Source organism: Zalophus californianus, chromosome 7 (genome assembly GCF_009762305.2).
Source record: "Zalophus californianus isolate mZalCal1 chromosome 7, mZalCal1.pri.v2, whole genome shotgun sequence".
In the NCBI taxonomy this organism is placed as follows: Eukaryota; Metazoa; Chordata; class Mammalia; order Carnivora; family Otariidae; genus Zalophus; species Zalophus californianus.
The window spans coordinates 139,076,426-139,098,180 of record NC_045601.1 but is presented as its reverse complement, the minus strand read 5'-3'; the positions used below and the strand labels follow the sequence as shown (position 1 = coordinate 139,098,180).

Genomic DNA, 21,755 nt, shown 5'->3' with positions numbered 1-21,755 from the left:
TATCCAAATTGCTAAGGAAGAAGTAAAACTCTATCTGCAGATGACATGATACTAAACATAAAAACCCCAAAAGACTCCAACAAAAAACTACCAGAACTGATAAATAAATTTAGTAAAGTGACAGGATACAAAACCAATGTACAGAAATCTGTTGTATTTCTTTACACTAATAATGAAGCAGCAGAAAGTGAAATTAAGAAGAAAATCCCATTTGCAATTGCACCAAAGACAATAATATATCTAGGAATAAACTTAACCAAAGAGGTAAAAGACCTATACTCTAAAACCTATAAAACAATGATGAAAGAAATTCAAGATGATTACTGAAATGGAAAGACATTCCATGCTCATGGGTTAGAAGAACAAATACTGTTAAAATATCTGTACCATGCAAAGCAATCTACAGATTTAATGTAATCCCTAACAAAATACCAACAGCATTTTTCACAGAACTAGAACAACCCTATAATTTGTATGGAACCACAAAAGACCCCGAATAGCCAAGGCAATCTTGAAAAAGAAATATAAAACTGGAGGTATCATAATTCCAGATTTCAAGTTACATTACAAAGCAGTAGTAATTAAAACAGTATGGTACTGGGGTGCCTGGGTGGCTCAATTGGTTAAACATCTGACTCGGTTTCAGCACAGGGCATGATCTCAGGGTCATGGGGTCAAGTCCCGCAACAGGCTCCACACTCAGCACAGAGTTTGCTTGTCCCTCTCCCTCTGCTCCTCCCCTGCTCATGCTCTCTCTCTCTCTAATAAATAAATAAAATCTTAAAAAAAAGAAAAACAGTATGGTACTGGCATAAATATACAGACATAAACCAATGGAACAGAACAGAAAACCCAAAAATAAACCCACAATTATATGGTCAATTAATCTTCAAAAAAGGAAGAATATCCAATGGGGGAAAAGACAGTCTCTTCAACAAATGGTATTGCAAAAACTGGACAGCAACATGCAAAAGAATGAAACTGGACCACTTTCTTACACCATACACAAAAATAAACTCAAAATGGATTAAAGACCTAAATATGAGACCTGAAACAATAAAAATCCTTGAAGAGAACACAGGCAGTAATTTCTCTGAGATCAGTAATAGCATTATTTTTCTAGATAGGTCTCCTGAGGCAGGGAAAATAAAAGCAAAAATAATCCATTGGAACTATATCAAAATAAAATGCTTCTACACAGCAAAGGAAACAATCAACAAAACTGAAAGGCAACCTACATAATGGAAGAAGATATTTGCCAATGACAGATCCAATAAAGGGTTAGTATCCAAAATATAAAAAAAACTCATACATACAACTCAACACCCAAAAAACAAATAATCCAATTAAAAAACAGGCAGAAGACATGAACAGACATTTGTCCAAAGACGACAGAAAGATGGCCAATAAATATATGAAAAGATGTTCAAAATCACTTATCATCAGGGAAATGCAAATCAAAACTACAATGAGATATCATCTCACACCTCTGAGACTGTCTAAAATCAAAAACACAAGAAACAACCAGTGTTGGTGAGGATGTGGAGAAAGGGGAAACCTCTTGCACTGTTGGTGGGAATGTAAACTGGTGTAGTGTGGAGAACAGTATGGAGGTTCCTCAAAAAATTAAAAATAGAGGGGCGCCTGGGTGGCTCAGATGGTTAGGCATCTGCCTTCGGCTCAGGTCATGATCCCAGCGTCCTGGGATCAAGCCCCACATCGGGCTCCCTGCTCAGCAGGGAGTCTGCTTCCCCCTCTCCCACTCCCCCTGCTTGTGCTCCTGCTCTCACTATCTCTCTCTCTGTCAAATAAATAAATAAAATCTTTTTTTAAAAAAATTAAAAACAGAACTACTCTATGATCCAGTAATTACACTACTGGGTATTTACCCAAAAAATATGAAAACCCTAATTCAAAGGGATACATGCACCCCTATGTTTATAGCAGCATTATCTACAACAGCCAAACTATGGAAGCAGCCCAAGTGTCCATCAATTGATGAATAGATAAAGAAGAGGTGGTGTGTGTGTGTGTGTGTGTGTGTGTGTATGAATTCCTATATACAGGAATACACACACACACACACACATACATTCCTATAAGAATGTTATTCAGCCATAAAAAAGAATGAAATCTTGCCATTTGCAACAACGTGGATAGAGCTAAAAAGTATTATGTTAGGAGAACTACTTCAGTCAGAGAAAGACAAATACCATAGGATCTCACTCACATGTGGAATTTAAGAAACAAAAGAGCAAAGGAAAAAAAGAGAGACAAACCAAGAAACAGACTCTTAACTCTAGAGAACACACTGATGGCTACCAGAGGGGAGGTGGGTAGGGGATGGGTGAAAAAGATGATGGGGATTAAAGAGTACACTTACCATGATAAAAAAATGTTATTTCTGACTTGACATTATCACAAAGCATTTCTAAAATACAAATTGTAAAAGCTCTTTTAACAAAGCAGGTCCTACTTCACTGTGTCACAAGAGAATACGTTAACAGCTTGGCCATTTACCAAAATATCTTCTAACATGTAACACACAATAAGCAAGCTTTTCCTCTGCCAAAAAACAATCAACTTTTCACCTGCTGGAATCCATGGCTAGTCCATGTTCACATCTTCCCACCTCCTAGCACTATACCCTGTAACACATCAAGTTCAGACAGCACTTGTGGAATGAATAAAAGATATACAAATATACAAAGGAACTATCAAGAACTGTAAAAGCCCAGCAATTTAAAAACGATTTCTCTGAAACTGGGGACACCCAAGCTAATGCCCTATTCCAACCTACGTAAGCTTATCACAAATATTCCATGTATATAATTCACATTTTTCTCTTATGTCTATGAACTAGAACCTCAGTCAATGGCCTTGCAATGGATTTTTTTCCACTAACCAAAAAGCACATACTATGTTTATTCACAGCAGGCAGAGCTACAAACTAAACATAACACCTCTTTCCAGCATCTTTCCTCCCTCTGATGTATCTCTATCTAAAGTATCTCCAGGGACACCTGGGTGGCTCAGTCAGTTAGGCGTCTGCCTTCAGCTCAGGTCATGATCTCAGGTCCTGGGATCAAGCCCCACATCGGGCTCCGTGCTCAGTGCAGAGCCTGTTTCTCCCTCTGCCTGCCGTTCCCCCTGCTTGTGCTCTCTCTCTCTCAAATGGATAAATAAAATCTTAAAAAAAAAAAAAAAAAAAGGACGCACTGGACAAAGAACTAATTGCTCAGAGTAAGCCTCTGAGATTTCACTATGGAATAACTACATTCCTGGATTCACATAGTTAAAAGCAATTTCAAGTATATACCCACATAATCTCTCTTTTGTCCCCAAATAGTAAAAATATCTATTATTGGTAACTGAGAGCTAATTTTGAATTTCTTATATACTGTTTCCAAAAATCTGTGTATATTTCACATAATCTATATTTTATACCTATTTCACATCAATTATAAAGTTAAAAGAAAATATTTTAGGTCTACATTTGATCAATAAAACATTTTTAATTATTTAGCAATAATAATTTTTATAAACTCCCACCATTCCACAGTAATGGAAGAGACTACTGGCACAGATAATCCAGAAATCATTCATCTCATATATTTAACCTAAGTATAGAATCTGTACTGATTTCCTTTAAATGTCTTACAGAAGCTACTACTGTTCATTCTTCCTGGGCTACAGCACCTGACCAGTGAGAAAAGTGATTCCACAGTCTGCTGCATGCAAGCCAGACTGGAATTAAACACGGACTATATGGTGCCTGGGTGGCTCAGTCATTAAGCGTCTGCCTTCGGCTCAGGTCATGATCCCAGGGTCCTGGGATTGAGCCCCACATCGGGCTCCCTGCTCTGCGGGAAGCCTGCTTCTCCCTCTCCCACTCCCCCTGCTTGTGTTTCCTCTCTCGCTGTGTCTCTCTCTGTCAAATAAATAAATAAAATCTTAAAAAAAAAATTAATTAAAAAAATGAAATAAACACGGACTATAAATTTCTAAAGTGGGGACAATCAACAGTACATAATGTTAATACAAATATATACAGGCAATGCATCTATGTAAAAGTACTATACCACATTAATAAGAAAAATAAATTTCATGTTCAAGTGATTGCTCCCTTGATCCTCCCTTTTCACTATTCCCAAATAAGCAGCTAAAACTGGGTATACATAACAAAACTTAGTATTTTTTTTTTAGATTTTATTTATTCATTTGAGACACAGAGATAGAGAGAGAGAGAGAGAGAAAGCATGAGCAGGGAGAGAGGCAGAGGGAGAGGGAGAAGCAGGCCCCTCGCCAAGCCAGGAGCCCGATGTGGAGCTCGATCCCAGGACCCCGGGATCATGACCTGAGCCGAAGGCAGACGCTTAACCATCTGAGCCACCCAGCCGCCCCAAAACTTAGTATTCTTGTATAAATACATCAGGACTATTGTTTTACCTTTATTTAGAAAGGTACTGTAATAAGACCAAATACAAATTGCTAACGGACTAAAATTTAAATTAAAACGTGTTAGATATTTAACACCACCCAAGAAAAGTCAAGCTCAGTTTTTTGTAATGTTTTAGGAAATGATCTCAGAGGCTATTGTCCGAATACCCAAACTGCACCATCAGGATGTATTAGGGCAAACCCACACTAACGTACACTAAAAATTACTAATGAGGGCGCCTGGGTGGCTCAGTCGGTTGGGCGTCTGCCTTCGGCTCAGGTCATGGTCCCGGGGTCCTGGGATCGAGTGCCGCATCGGGCTCCCTGCTCTGTGGGGAGCCTGCTTCTTCCTCTCCTCCCCACTTGTGCTCTCTCACTATCTCTGTCTTTCTCTCTCAAATAAATAAAATCGAAAAAATAAAAAAATAAAAATTACTAATGAATACAGAAAAATAATTTTTTTTAGAGAAATAATTCTAAAAGTTCTAAAAGCACATTTTGATACTTTTATCTAAAGAACAAAATTATTAAGGGTGATTTCGCTGTGTAAAGAATAAGTAATCAAAAACACAGAGTAAGACATTAGGATCATTTAGTTACTGAAAGACAGACTGCTAGGTAAGAAGTTTCTAATCCTCCCAAACTCTCCCAGGCCATCTTAAGGCTAGGACTTTGCCAATCACACAGACAGAGGCAACTAGAAGCTACAAAATAGTGGTCAAGAGCAGTGTTTTGGAGTGACAGAGGCTTCACTATCTGGTAGATTTAAGGTAGGACACAATCCCTCCATTCTCCTTTGTAAAGTACGGATACCAATATTTCCTCATCTCCCAAAAATTAAGTAAGGTAACAAACAGAAAGCACTGGGCCAGTGCCTGTCACAAAGTATTCAAATTACGGCCCAATTTAATATACATGCTGATAGATACAGTAACACCGATGTGTATACATGCCTGTTACTATATACATGTATTTCCCAGCTCAGTTCACTGAGAGCACCTAGGAGCATGGACACTTCATGGTAGCAAGGAACACACTTAGTGTCCACAGCTCTCATTTTGCTCTAAACACCATTCTTCTTATGAAAGGAATCAGAACTCCCTGGAGAAGTGGTTGCTTCCAAGGCTGGGAAAGGGAAAATATGAGACTAGAACATCTTGTGGTGTCAGAAAATAAGGACGTGCTCAAAAAGAATGGGGGCATGTTGAGAAGACACGGGAGCCAGCCTGAATGAGGCCCTATGGCCAAAGCCGGAACAATATGAGCAGCAGAATTAATAATGACAGTATTGGACCATAACCCACAGAATAGAAAAATCAATAGGTAAGTCCATACTGATACATATAAATAAAACGGGGAAGAAAGGATAGTCTTTCCTTACAGAAGAATCCCAATGAATAAGTGTGGAAGAAAAGAAAACAGAGAATCACCACTCAACAAACAGTACAGTAATGACTGCTGAAAACAAGTTCCATGGACAAATGCTAAAATTATCAAGATATTAAAATTAGCAGAGAAAAGGTTGAGGAGAAATAGGATATTTACTAATTACAATCAGAAAAAATAGCAACTTTACTATAGAGAAATATGGCAGACACAGTCCACTGGTAATAAGACATACTGTTTCATGACAAACTCCCTGATACGATGCAATGAGAACTCAATGTCCCCTTCTTGCCATGACTGCATACATAACCTTACTCTAATCATGAGAAAATATCCGACAAACCCAAGCTGAGGGGCATTCTACAAAATAACTAGTAACTCATTGGTTTTCCTCAGCAGTCCAGACATAAAAAACAAGAAAAAAATTGAGGAACTGTCACAGACTGAAGGAGACTAAGGAGACATTACAAATAAATATAAAGTGAGATCCTAGATTGGATCCTGGAACAGAAGAGAATGTAAATGGGAAAACTGGCATAATTCAAATAAGATATGCAGTTTAGGTAAAAGGACTGCTCTAATGTCAACTGCCCAGTTTAAGTACAGTGCAGTTATGTAAGATGCTAATATTAGGGGAAGCTGGGTAATGGACATAAGCAAACTGTAATTTTACTACTTTTCTGTAAGTATAAATTCATTTCAAAATAGTTTTTTGAAGTATTTTTAAAATATGATATCTGTAATTACCCAATGTATAAAATAGCTATCATTTTGTTTTGGCTTAAAATCATTAAATTATGTTAAAATATGCTTTAACTATCGAAACTAAAATATGTATCTCTAAAAAATTTAGCTCTGAAACAATCAAGAAAATACATTACAGATCTCATTACCTGTAATTTCATATCCATAAGCAGCTAGTTGTCCAGCCATATATTCTCCATCCGAATTATTATGAGAACAACCCCATGTTCGCATCCAAATTTTCTGTATGCCTGGAATAGTGCTATTAAACAATCAATTAAAAAAAAGTAAGTCTCATCAAGGGATTTTTAGAACAAGAAAACACAAGATGATTTCTGGGCATATTATTCAAAAACACAAAGCAACCCTTCACAATCTATTCATGAAATGCACCAACTTAATCCACAATCAATTGTTACACTAAGTCTATAATCAAGATAAAATAACCACAGAATTCTAAGTTAAGACTCTCTACATAAAAAGATCTCCTTTTTTGGGGACGCTTGGGTGGCTGAGTCGTTAAGCGTCTGCCTTCGGCTCAGGTCATGATCCCAGGGTCCTTCTCTGACTTATATTTTAAATTAAGACTCTCTACGTAACAAGATCTCCTTTTGCTCAGAATTGTATTTTAAATTCAATACTAATGTATTATCACAAAGTTAAACTCATAGAAAGGTAAATACAAGTTAACAGCAAAGAAAATGGTTCTAGCAACAGAAGAAAATAAAGAAAAACTAAGTACCTCTACCTGCTCACTGACTCCTATATAACAGTTACAATCTTTATTTTATAACTTAGATATAAATAGCTGAATCAAAACAGAAAAACTATCACCCTGTAGCATAATTAAAAATATTCCGTGGTGCCTGGGTGGCTCAGTCGTTAAGCATCTGCCTTCAGCTCAGGTCATGATCCCGGGGTCCTGGGATCGAGCCCCGCATCAGGCTCCCTGCTCAGCGGGAAGCCTGCTTCTCCCTCTCCCATTCCCCCTGCTTGTGGTCCCTCTCTCGCTGTGTCTCTCTGTCAAATAAATAAATAAAATATAAAAAAAAAATTCCGTATATAAAAATAGTTATAAAAATGTAGTATTTTTAGGAAGGATAAAAAAGGACTTTCAATTTGGACTGGCCTAATAATTTAAAAATTAAATAGAAATTACCTTAAAGACATATTCAAAATGAATTTGATAAAGTTCAGTCATTAAAATATTAAGAAAAGTTTAAACTCACAGATTTTAAAAGCTTACTGTTCCAAACAAAATAACCAAGTGTATTAAAACTTTTCAACAATTTACTATCTAAACAAATGTAGGCATATTAAAGCTATACAACTGCATAATCCTTTCTGGCTAGATTGTTTTAGAATTCCACTCAATTACAGACCTAACAGATTAAACAGTATGAATTTATTTGTGCCCAGTGCCCTTAGCTGATCCAACAGTATCTGTAAATTTGTTAAGAAAAATGAAATACCCAAACCACCAAACCACCACTGTCTCATAAGAATTAAAACTTCCAGTAGAAGTTTTAATTTGGAAGTAACACAAGATTCCATACCAACTACAGTAATATCAGAGATCCTGGGGCAGTGGAGGTCGGGGTGGGGGGGGTGGAGGGGAGAGATCCTATGCTTGTGCCAAATAGTGCCCTTGGCCCTGTCTTCAAGAAACATGCCATCTGACATTTTTTTTTCTTTTTTAAGCAATTACTTTGCTAAATTTAAAACTATTCAAATAAAAAAATAAATCTACATATCTACTCTCAAAAGTTCAAAAGACTTTCAGAAAGAAACATTATGTATATCGCACACGATAGTGTGCGATATACATATCGCACATATCTTCCCTGGCGGGATACTGACTATAATTTCAAAACAAGAGCTTACCTGTCACTTGGTGGACTGTTTTCCTCTTGCAAATATTTTTGGGTGTTTCGCTTTCGTGCCTTTGGAACAACGTGCTTTCGTGCAGAATGCCTATCTTGTGGCTTTAAATCTCCCTGTGACACAATATCTTCTATGTCGTCCAGTAGTGTGTCACAGGACGCAGAAGGCATCTTCTCTACTATATAAGAAAGTTATAAATGACAGCAACACATGAGTCCCTCAGAAATCTGTTTAACAGAGTATCACCTATGAAATATTCTTGCTGATCTTGAGTCTAATAAAGCTGTTAGATTTAACCTCAGGTTTACAGAAAGCACCAAAAGATAAAGAAATGCAAGGAAACAATCAGACAGATCCTACTAATAATGGGACATCCCAAGGTTCAACTGGATCTATCCCCTCAACAGACCAGTATCACAGAGAAAAAAAAAGAGAGGGACTGGTCATGGTTAAAGGAGACTCAAAAGCATAACAACTAAAGGTAATTCATGTTCTTGATTATATCATACTTTGTCCAACCAGCTGTAAGATATTTTGCGGACAACTAGGAACATTAGAATATGAAGTGGGTGTTAGATAATATTAGGGTACTACTGCAAATCATTAGATGTAAAGTACTGTCCTTATGTTTAAAAATCTGATTTCTGACATTGTATACACTTTACTTTTTATTTATTATTTTTAGAAAATCTTTTTAGAGATGCATATTAAATATTTAGAGGTTAAATATCATTATGCCTATAATTTACTTTAAAACAATAAGAATAGGTAAGACATATAGGAAAATATTTACAAGTCTTAAATCTAAGAAATAGGTGTGTTGGTGTTCCTTATCCTATTCTACTTTCCTGAACGTTCAAAATGTTTATAATTAGGGGCGCCTGGGTGGCTCAGTTGGTTGAGCGACTGCCTTCAGCTCAGGCCATGATCCTGGAGTCCTGGGATCGAGTCCCACATCGGGCTCCCTGCTCGGCAGGGAGTCTGCTTGTCTGCTTCTCCCTCTGACTCTCCCCCCCTCATGTGCTCTCTGTCTCATTCTCTCTCTTTCAAATAAATAAATAAATCCTTAAAAAAATGTTTATAATTAAGAAAATGTGGATACAGCTTCCAGGAAGATAGAATAGACATACTTTTCCCTAACCATCCCACTAAATACAACTAAAACTAGGGACATTATATATAAAATAAACATCAGAAGACTTTAAAAGGTAGAGAGAAAGAGGTAAACTGGCTAGGGACCTGGGAACCCAAGGAACAACATTATGGCAAGTTCCTTGGGGTTTCTTTTGCCTCCTGTATCCCAGACTTAAAGCTGAAAAAGCCAGCAACCCAATAGATGCAGGCAATAAAAGCCCCCCCCACAGAAGCCGGTTCTCTTTGCGAAGAACCAGAAAAGGGGCAGCCTAGCAGAGACCGAAAATTTTCAGACAATAACCATCCTACTCCAGAAAACAAAACAAAACAAACCCCACAAAACACAAAACTAGAGCTCCACCTCCTAATTTCTACTTTTGAGGCTGTAATGAGGCACCCCAAAACACTCCACAGGATAGAACCAGAGAAGGCAGGTAGGGACCCTGGACTTCCAAACCAGTCAACCAACCAGTAATGAACCTCCAGGCCCTCCCCCAACTAGTCAGTTAAGACCAAACTGATATACAAGTTTAAAATCAAATTCCTATCAAAATCCCAGCAAGATGTTACATAGACATAGATAAGACTGTTCCAAAATTTATATGGAAAAGTAAAAAAAAAAAAAATCAATATATCTGAAACAAGTGTGTAAAAGAAATAGTGGGAGGAAGTGGGCTGCCCAATTTTCAGACTTATTATACAGAGAGAGTAATCCAGACTGTGGTATTGGTGGGAGAATAGAAATATGAATCAACAGAACAGAAAAGAGACCTGGAAACAGACCCACAGAAATATGCCCATGTGATTTTTTACAAAAGTACAAAAGCAATTCAATGAAAGAAAGATAACCTTTTCTATTAGTGCTGGAGCAATGGGACATTTATAGACAAAAAATGAACCTCAATCTAAGTTTCATATCTTATACAAAAATTAACTCAAAATGTATCACGAACTTAAATGTAAAACGTAACACTATAAACTTTTAGGAAAAACCGTAAGAGAAAATCTTCTAGACCTAGAGCTAGGTGAAGAATTTAGACCTGACACCAAAAGCACAATCCATAAAAAGAAAAATCAATAAATCCAGACATCATCAAAATTTTAAACTTTTGCTCTGCAAAAGACCCTTTGAGAAGATAAAAAATCAAGCTACTGAGTGGGAGAAAATTTTTGCAAACCACATATCTGACAAAGGACTGGTATCTAGAATTCAAAGCACAATAGTAAAGGGGTGCCAGGCTGGCTCAGTTGGTGGAGCATGCAACTCTTGATGTCGAGGTTGTGATTTCGAGCCCCACATTGGGTGTAGAGATTACTTAAAATTAAAATCTGAAAACACACACACGCACACACACACAACAGTAAAAAAAAAAAAAAAAAAAATCCAGTTAGAAAATGGACAAAAGACACAAAGTCATTTCACCTAAGAGGATATACAGAAGGCAAATAAACACATTTAAAGACAGTCAACATTACTCACAATCAGAGAAATACAAACAAACCACAATAAGGTATCACTAGACACCTGTCAGAATGGCTAAAGGAAAAAACAATGAGAACATTAAATGCCAACAAGGAAGAAGAGAAACTGGATCACTCACACACTCCTAGTGGGAACATAAAATGGCACAGCCACTCTGGAAAACAGTTGGGCATTTTCTTAAAAAATTAATCATGTAACTACCATGTAAGCTGGCAATTACACCTAAGGGTTTATCCAAGAGAAATAAAGGCTTACGTATTTCCACAAAAGCCTCAACACAAACGTTTATAGCACCTTTCTTTGTAACAGTCAAAACCTACAAACACCTACAAAGATGCCCCTCAGTGGGTGGAAGACTGACTACCACAGAACACTACTCAGCAATAAAACATGTACTATTGATACACACAACACTGGATGAATCTCCAGGGAATTATGCAGTGTGAATAGAGCCAAGACCAAAAGGTTACATACTCTATGGTTACATTTATATAATTTACTTGAGACCAAAGTAACAAAATTACAGAAATGGGGAATACAACAGAAGTTACCAGGGATTAAGCAGAGGCCCGCTGGGAGAGAAGTGAATGTGACTATCAAAAGGCAACATGAGAGATCCTTGGAGTAATGGAAATGTTCTACATCCTGACCCTATCAATGTCAGTATCCTGGCTGTGATACTATATTACCGTTTTGCAAGATGTTACCGCTGGAGAAAACTTACAGCATCTCCATGGAATTTTTATTACTGAAAGTGATTCTATAATTATGTGAAAATACAGTAATTAAGAAAAAAATTATCTGGAAAGAAAAAGGAATATATACTTGAGTACACTAACTAAGAGTACTACTACTACATTTAGACATGAAGCAAGTAGTCATTCATTAAAAATTCACAACTCCATGAGTTTGGTGGTGTTACCGTCCTCACTTTAAAGAGCCATCTGAAACACAGAGAAGCTAACTTACCCAAAGAACAACAACCATGCTAAATGAGCCCAAGCCCATTTGCTGCACAGCACTCGACTACCTACTTAATGTAGATACACCAAATGACTACTAATCCTCATCTGGGTTGCTCAAACCAGTATTAAGAATCCTAATACTCTGGGGCGCCTGGGTGGCTCAGTCATTAAGCATCTGCCTTCAGCTCAGGTCATGGTCCCAGGGTCCTGGGATCAAGCCCTGCATCGGGCTCCCTGCTCGGCGGGAAGCCTGCTTCTCCCTCTCCCACTCCCCCTGCTTGTGTTCCCTCTCTCGCTGTGTCTCTCTCTGTCAAATAAATAAATAAAATCTTAAAAAAAAAAAAAAGAATCCTAATACTCTCTGTTGGTCTCAAGCCTCTCTGACGAATTTTCCCTCTCTTCATTAGCCAGACCCCCATCTTTCCATTAACAACTTTCAATTAACAGAGCAGATTCCAGCCAGGATCCTTTTGTGCCCTTTACTGTAATGCACTCTTTACAACCATGACAAATTATGCCCAGTAAATCTGACAAACCTGTGTTCAAAGCTCAGCTAGTTTTACATCGGTAGTAAGAGCAAAAGACTAGAAATAATCTAATCTCGTAAGGACTGGTTAAAATGTAGTTAACAGTCGTGGTGGGGCTGCCAATCACAGGCCTTCTCCTTCCCTGGACACAGGAATGGGGCACATGAGCCAAGCTTTTAAAGTAAACCATCCTCCTGGCCACAATAATTGGTTCAGGGAAGGGCATGACAAGCCCAGCCAATGAAAATGATCAAGAGGACTTCTATGCCAGAGCTAACAGGAGAGATGGTTTCCCTTTCACTAAAGTGACTAAGTTGGAAGGATGTCAAACTGAGGTGCTGGGGGCTATGTTGCCCATCATAGGGAGAAACTACCTAGGGAATGAAGCCTAACATGAGCTGGAAAGATAAAGAGCCATACTGGCATTATTTGAGCACCAGGATCAAAGCCCTGCTCTGCCCAGTCATGTGAGCCAGTAAGTTCCCTTTGTGGCTTAAATTAGTTTAAACTGGGTTTTCTGCTCTTGCACACAAGAGCCCTGGCCAGCTCAGCAAATTAGAGAAGGAGAAATGAACTAGGTTAGTCTTTTTTTTTTTTTTTTAAGATTTTATTTATTTGAGAGAGAATGAGAGAGAGAGCACATGAGAGGGGGGAGGGCCAGAGGGCAAAGCAGACTCCCCGCCGAGCAGGGAGCCGGATGCGGGGCTCAATCCCGGGACTCCAGGATCATGACCTGAGCCGAAGGCAGTCGCTTAACCAACTGAGCCACCCAGGCGCCCCTGAACTAGGTTAGTCTTTATGAAACTGGTTCTATTTATTTGAAATTTGAAGGATCAGTGAAAAGAAAAAATGGTTCTGTGTCAAATAAATTTAGGAAACTCTGCCTCCTTAGAGAACCCCAATATTCATTAGTAGAGCAAAGACTGTGAAAAACTGCAGTAAAGAACGTAAAACTCATTTATCTTAGGAATTTTCTGAAAATTGATTTCTCACAGATCTCCTCTTAATGAGGCTAAAGATGGTACCAAAAACAGAAGGTCTGAATGAAGCAGACCCTCAGATCCCTTCCCACATTCTGCACAGATGGATGACTTCCTTCTTTTACAGGGAAATGGTTCTCTGCCCATGTACTCTGCCCACCAATCTGTTCCTGTGAATGAACGGTACGCCCCCCCACACCCCCACCAAAAACAATCCTTCTACTCTAACTTACTCAAGCACAGGCGCCCAGCAACGGCTCCTTTTCCTGCATTATCACTGTCTCCCTACTGAATCATTACTATCTAGATATAAACATGCTGTTATTTCTCCCACTGAAAAAAAAAAAACTGTATCTTGACCCCACTCCCTCCCCTTACTATCTCAATCGTATTCCTCTCCCTTAAAGAAGAACTCCTTGTCCATTTGCAATGAGGTGCAGGGAGCTAGAGCGTATTATACTAAGGGAAATAAGTCAGTCTGAGGAAGACAAATACCGTAAGATTTCACTCATACCTGGGATTTAAGAAATAAAACAAACAAGTAAAGGGGTTAAAAAGAAGAGATAAAGAGACAAACCAAGAAAGAGACTCTTAACTCTAGGGAACACAGTGATGGTTACCCGAGGGGAGGGGGGCGGCAGGATGGGGGCCACAGGTGATGGGGATTATGAAAGGCACTTGCTGTGATGAGAACGGGGTGTTATACGGAAGTGCTGAATCACTGTATTGTACCCCTGAAACGAGTATTACACTGTATGTTCACTAAATGGAATTTAAATAAAAACTTTAAAAAAAGAAGAAGAAAAACTCCTGCGAGTTCCAATTCAAGATGGTGATGTAGGAAGACTGAACTCACCTCCTCCACAGAACACACCAAATTACACCTATTAATAGAACAACTCCTCCTTAAGAACAGAGGGCTGACTGAGCAACTACTGAACAACTGAAGCCGGAATGGCAAGAGAACAGCAAAAGAGACAGAGACACAGTAACAGAGGGAACCCCCACCTCCAACACCGGGAACTGCAGTGGGAAGGCACAGTACTAAAGGACCAGGAACAGAGCCCTCTGTCCTTGGGCACAGAAAAACAAACAAACAAACAAAATAAACCCATGGTTCAAAAGGGCAACTAGCAAGGGCACCTGGGTGGCTCAGTTGGTTTAGTGTCTGCCTTGGGCTTGGGTCATGATCCCGGGTCCTGGGATTGAGCACCGCTTTGGGATCCCTGCTCGGTGGGGAGTCTGCTTCTCCCTCTCCCTTTGCCCCTCTCCTGCTCATGCTCTCTCAAATAAATAAATCTTAAAAGAAAAAGAAAAAAGAGCAACTAGCATATAAAAGAGACAACACTAAAACTCTGCCAAGCAGCAGGGGAGCTGCAGGAAAAGCTCCCCAGGTCAGAGGGCCTGGGGAACTACAGTTGATGCTCCCACTCCACCTTAAAAGCCTAGATCAGAAAAGGGTCCAGACACCATTACAGGCAGGCCCAATCCTCCCAATGAGACTGTGACTTCAGCAAGCCCAGGGTCCACAAGCTCATACCAGCCCTAGATGCGCTGGGGCACAGAAAAAAAAGCCTGGGTTTAAAAAGGCCAAGGAGGGGTGCCTGGGTGGCTCAGTTGGTTAAGTGTCTTTCTTTAGCTCAGGTCATAATCCCAGGGTCCTGGGATCAAGCCCCATGTCGGGCTCCCTGCTCAGCAGGAAGTCTGCTTCTCCCTCTCCCTCTGCCTCTCCCCCTGGTTGTGCTCTGTCTCTCTCTCTTTCAAGTAAATGAATAAAATCTTTAAAAGGGCCAAGGAACTGCAGGAATACTCTCTCCCTCTCCACCTCAAAAGAAGAGACTGAAGAAGGATCTGGCTGCTCTAAGAGGTGGATTCCAACACCATAACTGTAGGGTCTCAATGCCGTAATTGGCAGGTCCAGTCATCACAGAGAGCTTGTGATCTCAGTGAGCCCAGGGTCACATGCTCACACCAGCTGTCATGCTGGGACAAAGCAAACAAGCTGCAGTTTTGTGCTCTGTATGTATGCGTTTCAATTTTTACTGTTTAACTTTTTAAAATTTGACTTATTTTGCTTATTGTTTCTTTTTGGTTTTGTTCTTTTTCTTTAGGATTTGAGAATTTTTTTAATATTTTATTTATTTATTTGAGAGAGAGAGATAGGAAGAGAGAGCATAAGCCAGGGGGAGAGGCAGAAGCAGACTCCTTGCTGAGCAGAGAGCCTGATGTGGGGCTCGATCCCAGGACCCTGAGATCGTGACCTGAGCTGAAGGCAGACAGTTAAAAAACTGAGCCACCCAGGTGCCACTCTTACTCTTTTATCCTCATTTTGTTTTTCTTTTCTCCTTTTCTTTTCAAAATTTTTTTCTTAATTCTTTCTGTAAAAAGCCACAGTTTAAGACTAAGTAAGCACATACAAGCCACAGCTCCAGCCAGTCAGCCAAAGTCAGCAAGAACACACAGTCTGCATAGGGATCACCACACACAAGACCGCTCTTTCAACTTTTGGAGAAGTAACACTTTTGCCTAATCCACAGAAACAAACACGGAAGTCAAGCAAAATTGGGAGACAGAGGAATATGCTCCAAAAGAGAAAAAACAAAACAAAACAAAAAAACCTCAATAAAAGCATTAAATCAAGCAGACTTAAGCAACATGCTTGATAAAGAATTTAATGTAATGATCATAAAGATACTCACTGGGCTGGGAAAAAAAGAGTGGAAGAACTCAGTGAAACCTTCAATAAAGAGAGAGAAAATATTGAAAAGAACCAATCCAAGCTGAAGAATACAACAACTGAAATAAAAAAACACATTGATGGAATCAACAGTAGGTTAGAGGATCTGAAGAACATATCAGCACTCTGGAAGACAGGGTAATGGAGAGCACACAAGCTGAACAGTAATGAGAAAAGAATTCTTATAAAATGAGGAAAGATTAAGAGATCTCTTGGATAACATCAAGTGACCAAACATTCACATGAGATGGGTCCCAGGAGAAAAAGAAAGGTGCAGAAAACTTACTTGAAGAATAACTGAAAACTTCCTTAATCTAACAAGGGAAATAGACATCCAAGTCCAAAAAGCAGAGAGTTCCAAACAAGAACCCAAGGAGGTTCACACCTCAGCATATAATAATTAAAATGTCAAAGGTTAAAAATAAAGACATAGGTGGCTCAGATGGTTAAGCAACTGCCTTCGGCTCAGGTCATGATCCCGGAGTCCTGGGATCGAGTCCCCCAGTGGGCTCCCTGCTCAGCAGGGAGTCTGCTTCTCCCTCTGACCCTCTTCCCTCTCATGTGCTCTATCCCTCATTCTCTCTCTCAAATAAATAAATAAATAAATAAATAAATAAATAAATAAAGATAAAGACATAATCCCAAAAGCAGCAAGAGAGAAAAAGTTATCTAAAAGGTAAACACCATAAGGCTATCAACTGATTGTTCAGCAGAAATTTTGCAGGCCAGAAGAGCAGGGCATGATATACGCAAAGTGCTGAAAGGAAAAAGCCCACAACCAAGAATATTCTACCCAGCAAGATTATAAATCAGATTTAAAGGAGAGAGAAAGTTTCCCAGACAAACAAAAGATAAAGGAGTTTATCACCATTAAACCAGCCTTATGAAAAATGTTAAAGGAACTTCTTTAAGTGGAAAAGAAATGGTCATAATTACACATAAGAAAAAGATGTAAAATATGACAACATATACACAAAATGTGGAGCAGGGAGTAAAAAGAGAAGGGGAAAAAGGAAAAGGATTTTTTTTTTGTTTTTTTTTTTTTTTAGAATGTGTTTGAACTTAAATGACCACCAAATTAATACAAACTGTTCTTTACTTAGTATGTTATATATGAATTTCATGGTAACCACAAACCCAACCTATGACAGATACACAAAAACTAAAGAGAAAGAAAGCCAAACAAAACACTGTAGATACATATCAATCTCAGAGAAAGAGAGTAAGAGAAGAACGGAACAAAGAACTACAAAAACAACAAGAAAACAAATTTTTTAAATGGCAATAAGTACACACCTATCAATAATTACTTTAAATGCAAATGGCCTAAATGCTCCAATCAAAAGACACAGAGAATGTATTTTAAAATAAAAAGACCCATCTGGGGCACCTGGGTGGTTCAGTCAGTTGAACATCCAGCTCTTGGTTTTGGCTTGGATCGGGATCTCGGGGTCTTGGGATCGGGCCCATGTCAGGCCTTGTGCTCGGTGCAGAGTCTGCTTGTCCCTCTCCTTCGGCTCCTTCCCCTCAAATAAATAAAATCTTAAAAAAAAAAAAGATCCATCTATATGCCACCTATAAGAGACTCACCTCAGATCTGAAAGCAAAGAGATGGAAAAACATTTGCCATGCCTATGGAAGTCAAAAAAAAAAAAAAAACTGGGGCAGCAATACTTAGACAAAAGAGACAAAACAAAAACTGTAATAAGAGGGCGCCTGGGTGGCTCAGTTGTTAAGCGTCTGCCTTCGGCTCAGGTCATGATCCCAGGGTCCTGGGATCGAGCCCCACATCGGGCTCCCTGCTCCGCAGGAAGCCTGCTTCTCCCTCTCCCGCTCCCCCTGCTTGTGTTCCTGCTCTCGCTGTGTCTCTCTGTCAAATAAATAAAATCTTAAAAAAAAAAAAAACTGTAATAAGAGACAAAGGGCATTACATAGTGATAAAGGGATCGATCCAACCAGAGGTTATAACAATTATAACTATGCACCCCACACCAAAGCACTTAAATAGATAAAGTATTAACAGACATAAAGAGAGAAATTAATGGTAATACAATAACAGTACGGGACTTTAACATCCCACTTACATCAATGGATAGATCACCCACAGAAAACCAAGAAGGAAACAATGTATCTGCATGACACACTGGACCAGATGGACATAACAGATATAAAAGAATATTACACCCAAAATCACAGAATACACTTTCTTTCCAAGTGCACATGGAACATTCTCCAGAATAGATGACATATTAGGCCAAAAAACAAGCCTCAATAAGTTTAAGAGGACTGAAAGGACACCACGCATCTTTTACAACTACATTGGTATAAATCTAGAAATAAATCACAAAAAAACTGGAAAAAACACAAACACATGGAGACTAAACAACATGATACTAAATAACCAATGGGTCAAAAAAGTAATCAAAGAAGAAATTTAGGGGTGCCTGGATGGTTCAGTCAGTTAAGCACCTGCCTTCAGCTCAGGTCATGACCCCAGGGTCCTGGGATTGAGCCCCGCATCGGGCTCCCTGCTCAGCAGGGAGTCTGCTTCTCCCTCTGCCTCTGTCCCTGCTCGTGCTCGCTCTCTCTCACTCGCTCTCTCTCAAATAAAATCTTAAAAAAAAAAAAGAAATTTAAAAAATACATGAAGACAAATGAAAATGAAAAGACCACAGTCCAAAATCTATGCAACACAGCAAAAGCAGTTCTAAAAGGGAAGTCCATATCAATACAGGCCTATGTCAAGAAACAAGAAAAAAATTCAATCTAACTTTACACCTAAAGGAACTAAAAAAAGAACAACGCTCAAAATGAGTAGAAGAAAGGATATAATAAAGATCAGAGCACAAATCAATGCCATGGAGATTAAAATAACAATAGAAAAAAAAATCAACTAAACCAAGAGCTGGTTCTTTGAAAAAATAAAAGTGAAAAACTTTTAGGCAGACTCATCGAGAAAAAGGCAAAAGGACCCAAATAAATAAAATGAGAAACAAGAGAGAAGTAACAACTGATGCCACAGAAATACAAAGGGTTGTAAGAGAATACTATGAAAAATTATATGCCAACAAAATAAGCAACCTGGAAGAAATAGATATATTCCTAGAAACATACATAATCTTCCAAAACTGAACCAAGAAGAAACAGATAATCTTAATAGACCAATTACAAGCAATGAAACTGAATCAGTAATCAAAAAACTACCAAGAAATAAAAGTACAAGACCAGCTGGATTTATGAGTGAATTCTACCAGACACTTAAACAATTAACACTTAGTCTCCTCCAACTCTTCCAAAAAATAGAAGAGGAAGGAAAGTTTCCAAATACATTCTATGAGGCAAGCATTACTCTGATACCAAAACCAGACACCACAAAAAAAGAACTACAGGCCAATATCACTGATGAACATAGATGCAAAATTCTCAACAAAGTATTAGCAAACCTCATACACCAATACATTAAAAAGATCATTCACCTCGATCAGATGGGATTTATTCCTAGGACGCCAGGATGGTTCAATACTCACAAATCAATCCACGTCATGAACCACATCAACACAACAAATGATAAAATTCATATGACCACCTCAATAGATATAGAAAAAAGTATACTTCCATTCATGATAACAACTCTCAAGAAAACTGAATTAAAGGGAACATACCTAAACATCATAAAGACCATACATGCAAAACTCACAGCCAACCTCATCCTCAGTGGTGAAAACTTTCCCTCTAAGGTCAGGAACAAGACAAGGATGTCCACTCTCGCCACTTTTATTCAACACAGTACTGGAAGTCCTCGCCACAGCTTTCAGACGAGAGAAGAACATAACTGGCATCCATACTGGTAAAGAAGTTAAGCTATCACTATTCGCAGATGATATGGTTCAGTTTTGGAAGACTGCATGTTTCTAGATACATCCCCTAAGGAAGAGAAACAAAAGCAAAAAACAAACTACTGGAACTAAATCAAATAAATAGCTTTTGCAAAGGAAACCATTAACAAAACAAAAAGGCAACCTACTGAATGGGGAAGATATTTGCAAATGATATATCCAATAAGGGGTAATATATAAAATATATAAACAACCATACAACTCAATACCAAAAAAAATCCTATTAAAAAATGGGCAGAGGACCTGGATAGACATTTTTCCAAAGACAGATGGCCAAGAGACACATGAAACGATGCTCGATATCATTAATCATAGGGAAATACAAATCGAAGCCACAATGAGCTATCACCTCACACCTGTTAGAATGTCTAAAACCAAGGAGACAAAAATGAACAAGTGCTGGAGAGGATGTGAAGAAAAAGGAACTTTGTGCGCTGTTGGTAGGGATGTAAATTAGTGCAGCCACCACAGAAAACAGTATGGAGGTTCCTCAAAAAATTAAAAACAAATATCATAGGATCTAATAATTCCACTATGGGGTCCTTACACAGGGAAAAGCAAAACACTAACTCAAAGATATATGAACCCCTGTGTTTATTGCAGCATTATTTACAATAATCAAGACATCAACTCTTGCATAGATTATTGCCAAAGTTAGTCTCCCTGCTTCTACCCTTAATTCCCAAAGGACATTTTCAGCACAGGACCCAGGGATTCCTTTAAAACCTAACTTCATCTCAAGCTTCAGACCAAAACCTGCCAATGGTATTCCATCTCAGAGTAAAAAACCAAAATCACTGCAAAGATCTGCAAGGACATATATAATCAGCCTCCTGTCACCTCTCTGACCCTCTTTCCTACCATTCCCCTTCTCCTTCCACTCAACACACAGGCTTCCTCATACCCACCAGTACACACTCATCCCAGGGTCTTAGTCTTGTCTGGGATGCCTTCAGGACTTTGTTTGAACATCACCAGTGAAACCTTTCTGAGCAACTCCCACCTCACTGCATGTACACACGCTTGCTCTCCCCCTTCCCTGCCTTGTCTCCTTACCACAAATTTATTACCCACTTAGAGGTTTTCATTACTTCTTTAATCTTTTTCTACTAGAGTATGTACTCCATGAAGGTAAAGGCTTTGCTGTTGTCGTTGTTGTTGTTTTACTGAAAGATTCAAGTGCCCATGTGAATGAGGGACAGAGAATCCCAAGCAGGCTCCACACTCAGCACAGAGTTGGACACAAGGCCTGATCTCATGACCCCAAGACCATGACCTAGGCTGACATCAAGAGTCACACGTTTAACCGACTGAGGCACCCAGGCGCCCCGAAGGTAAAGGATTTTGTGTGCTCTGTTCACTGCTTTATCCCAAGTAGTGCCTAAAACTACATCTAGCACATTGCAGGTTCTCAATATTTTTTTTTCTTTTACTGTAGATGACCCAGTCTAACAAGATATGGCCCCTGGCTACTCCCTCTGTCCCAACTATACTAAACCTTTTAAATATTCTCTGAGTATGCCAAACTAGTTTTTGACTCAGAGGTCTTCACGCTTGTTTTTTTTTTTCTGCCTGGAAT

At 38.9% G+C, this 21,755-nt stretch overlaps 1 protein-coding gene across 1 annotated transcript in view; it reads right to left on the bottom strand.

Annotated features, from left to right (window-relative positions):
* Nucleotides 1-21,755, bottom strand: part of CDKAL1 (CDK5 regulatory subunit associated protein 1 like 1) — a 637,141-nt gene that overhangs the window by 611,067 nt on the left and 4,319 nt on the right. The window contains 2 exon segments of the mRNA XM_027603153.1: nucleotides 6,720-6,832; nucleotides 8,455-8,629. Of these exon segments, the coding sequence (XP_027458954.1) occupies nucleotides 6,720-6,832; nucleotides 8,455-8,624 (283 nt within the window). The 5' untranslated portion in view covers nucleotides 8,625-8,629.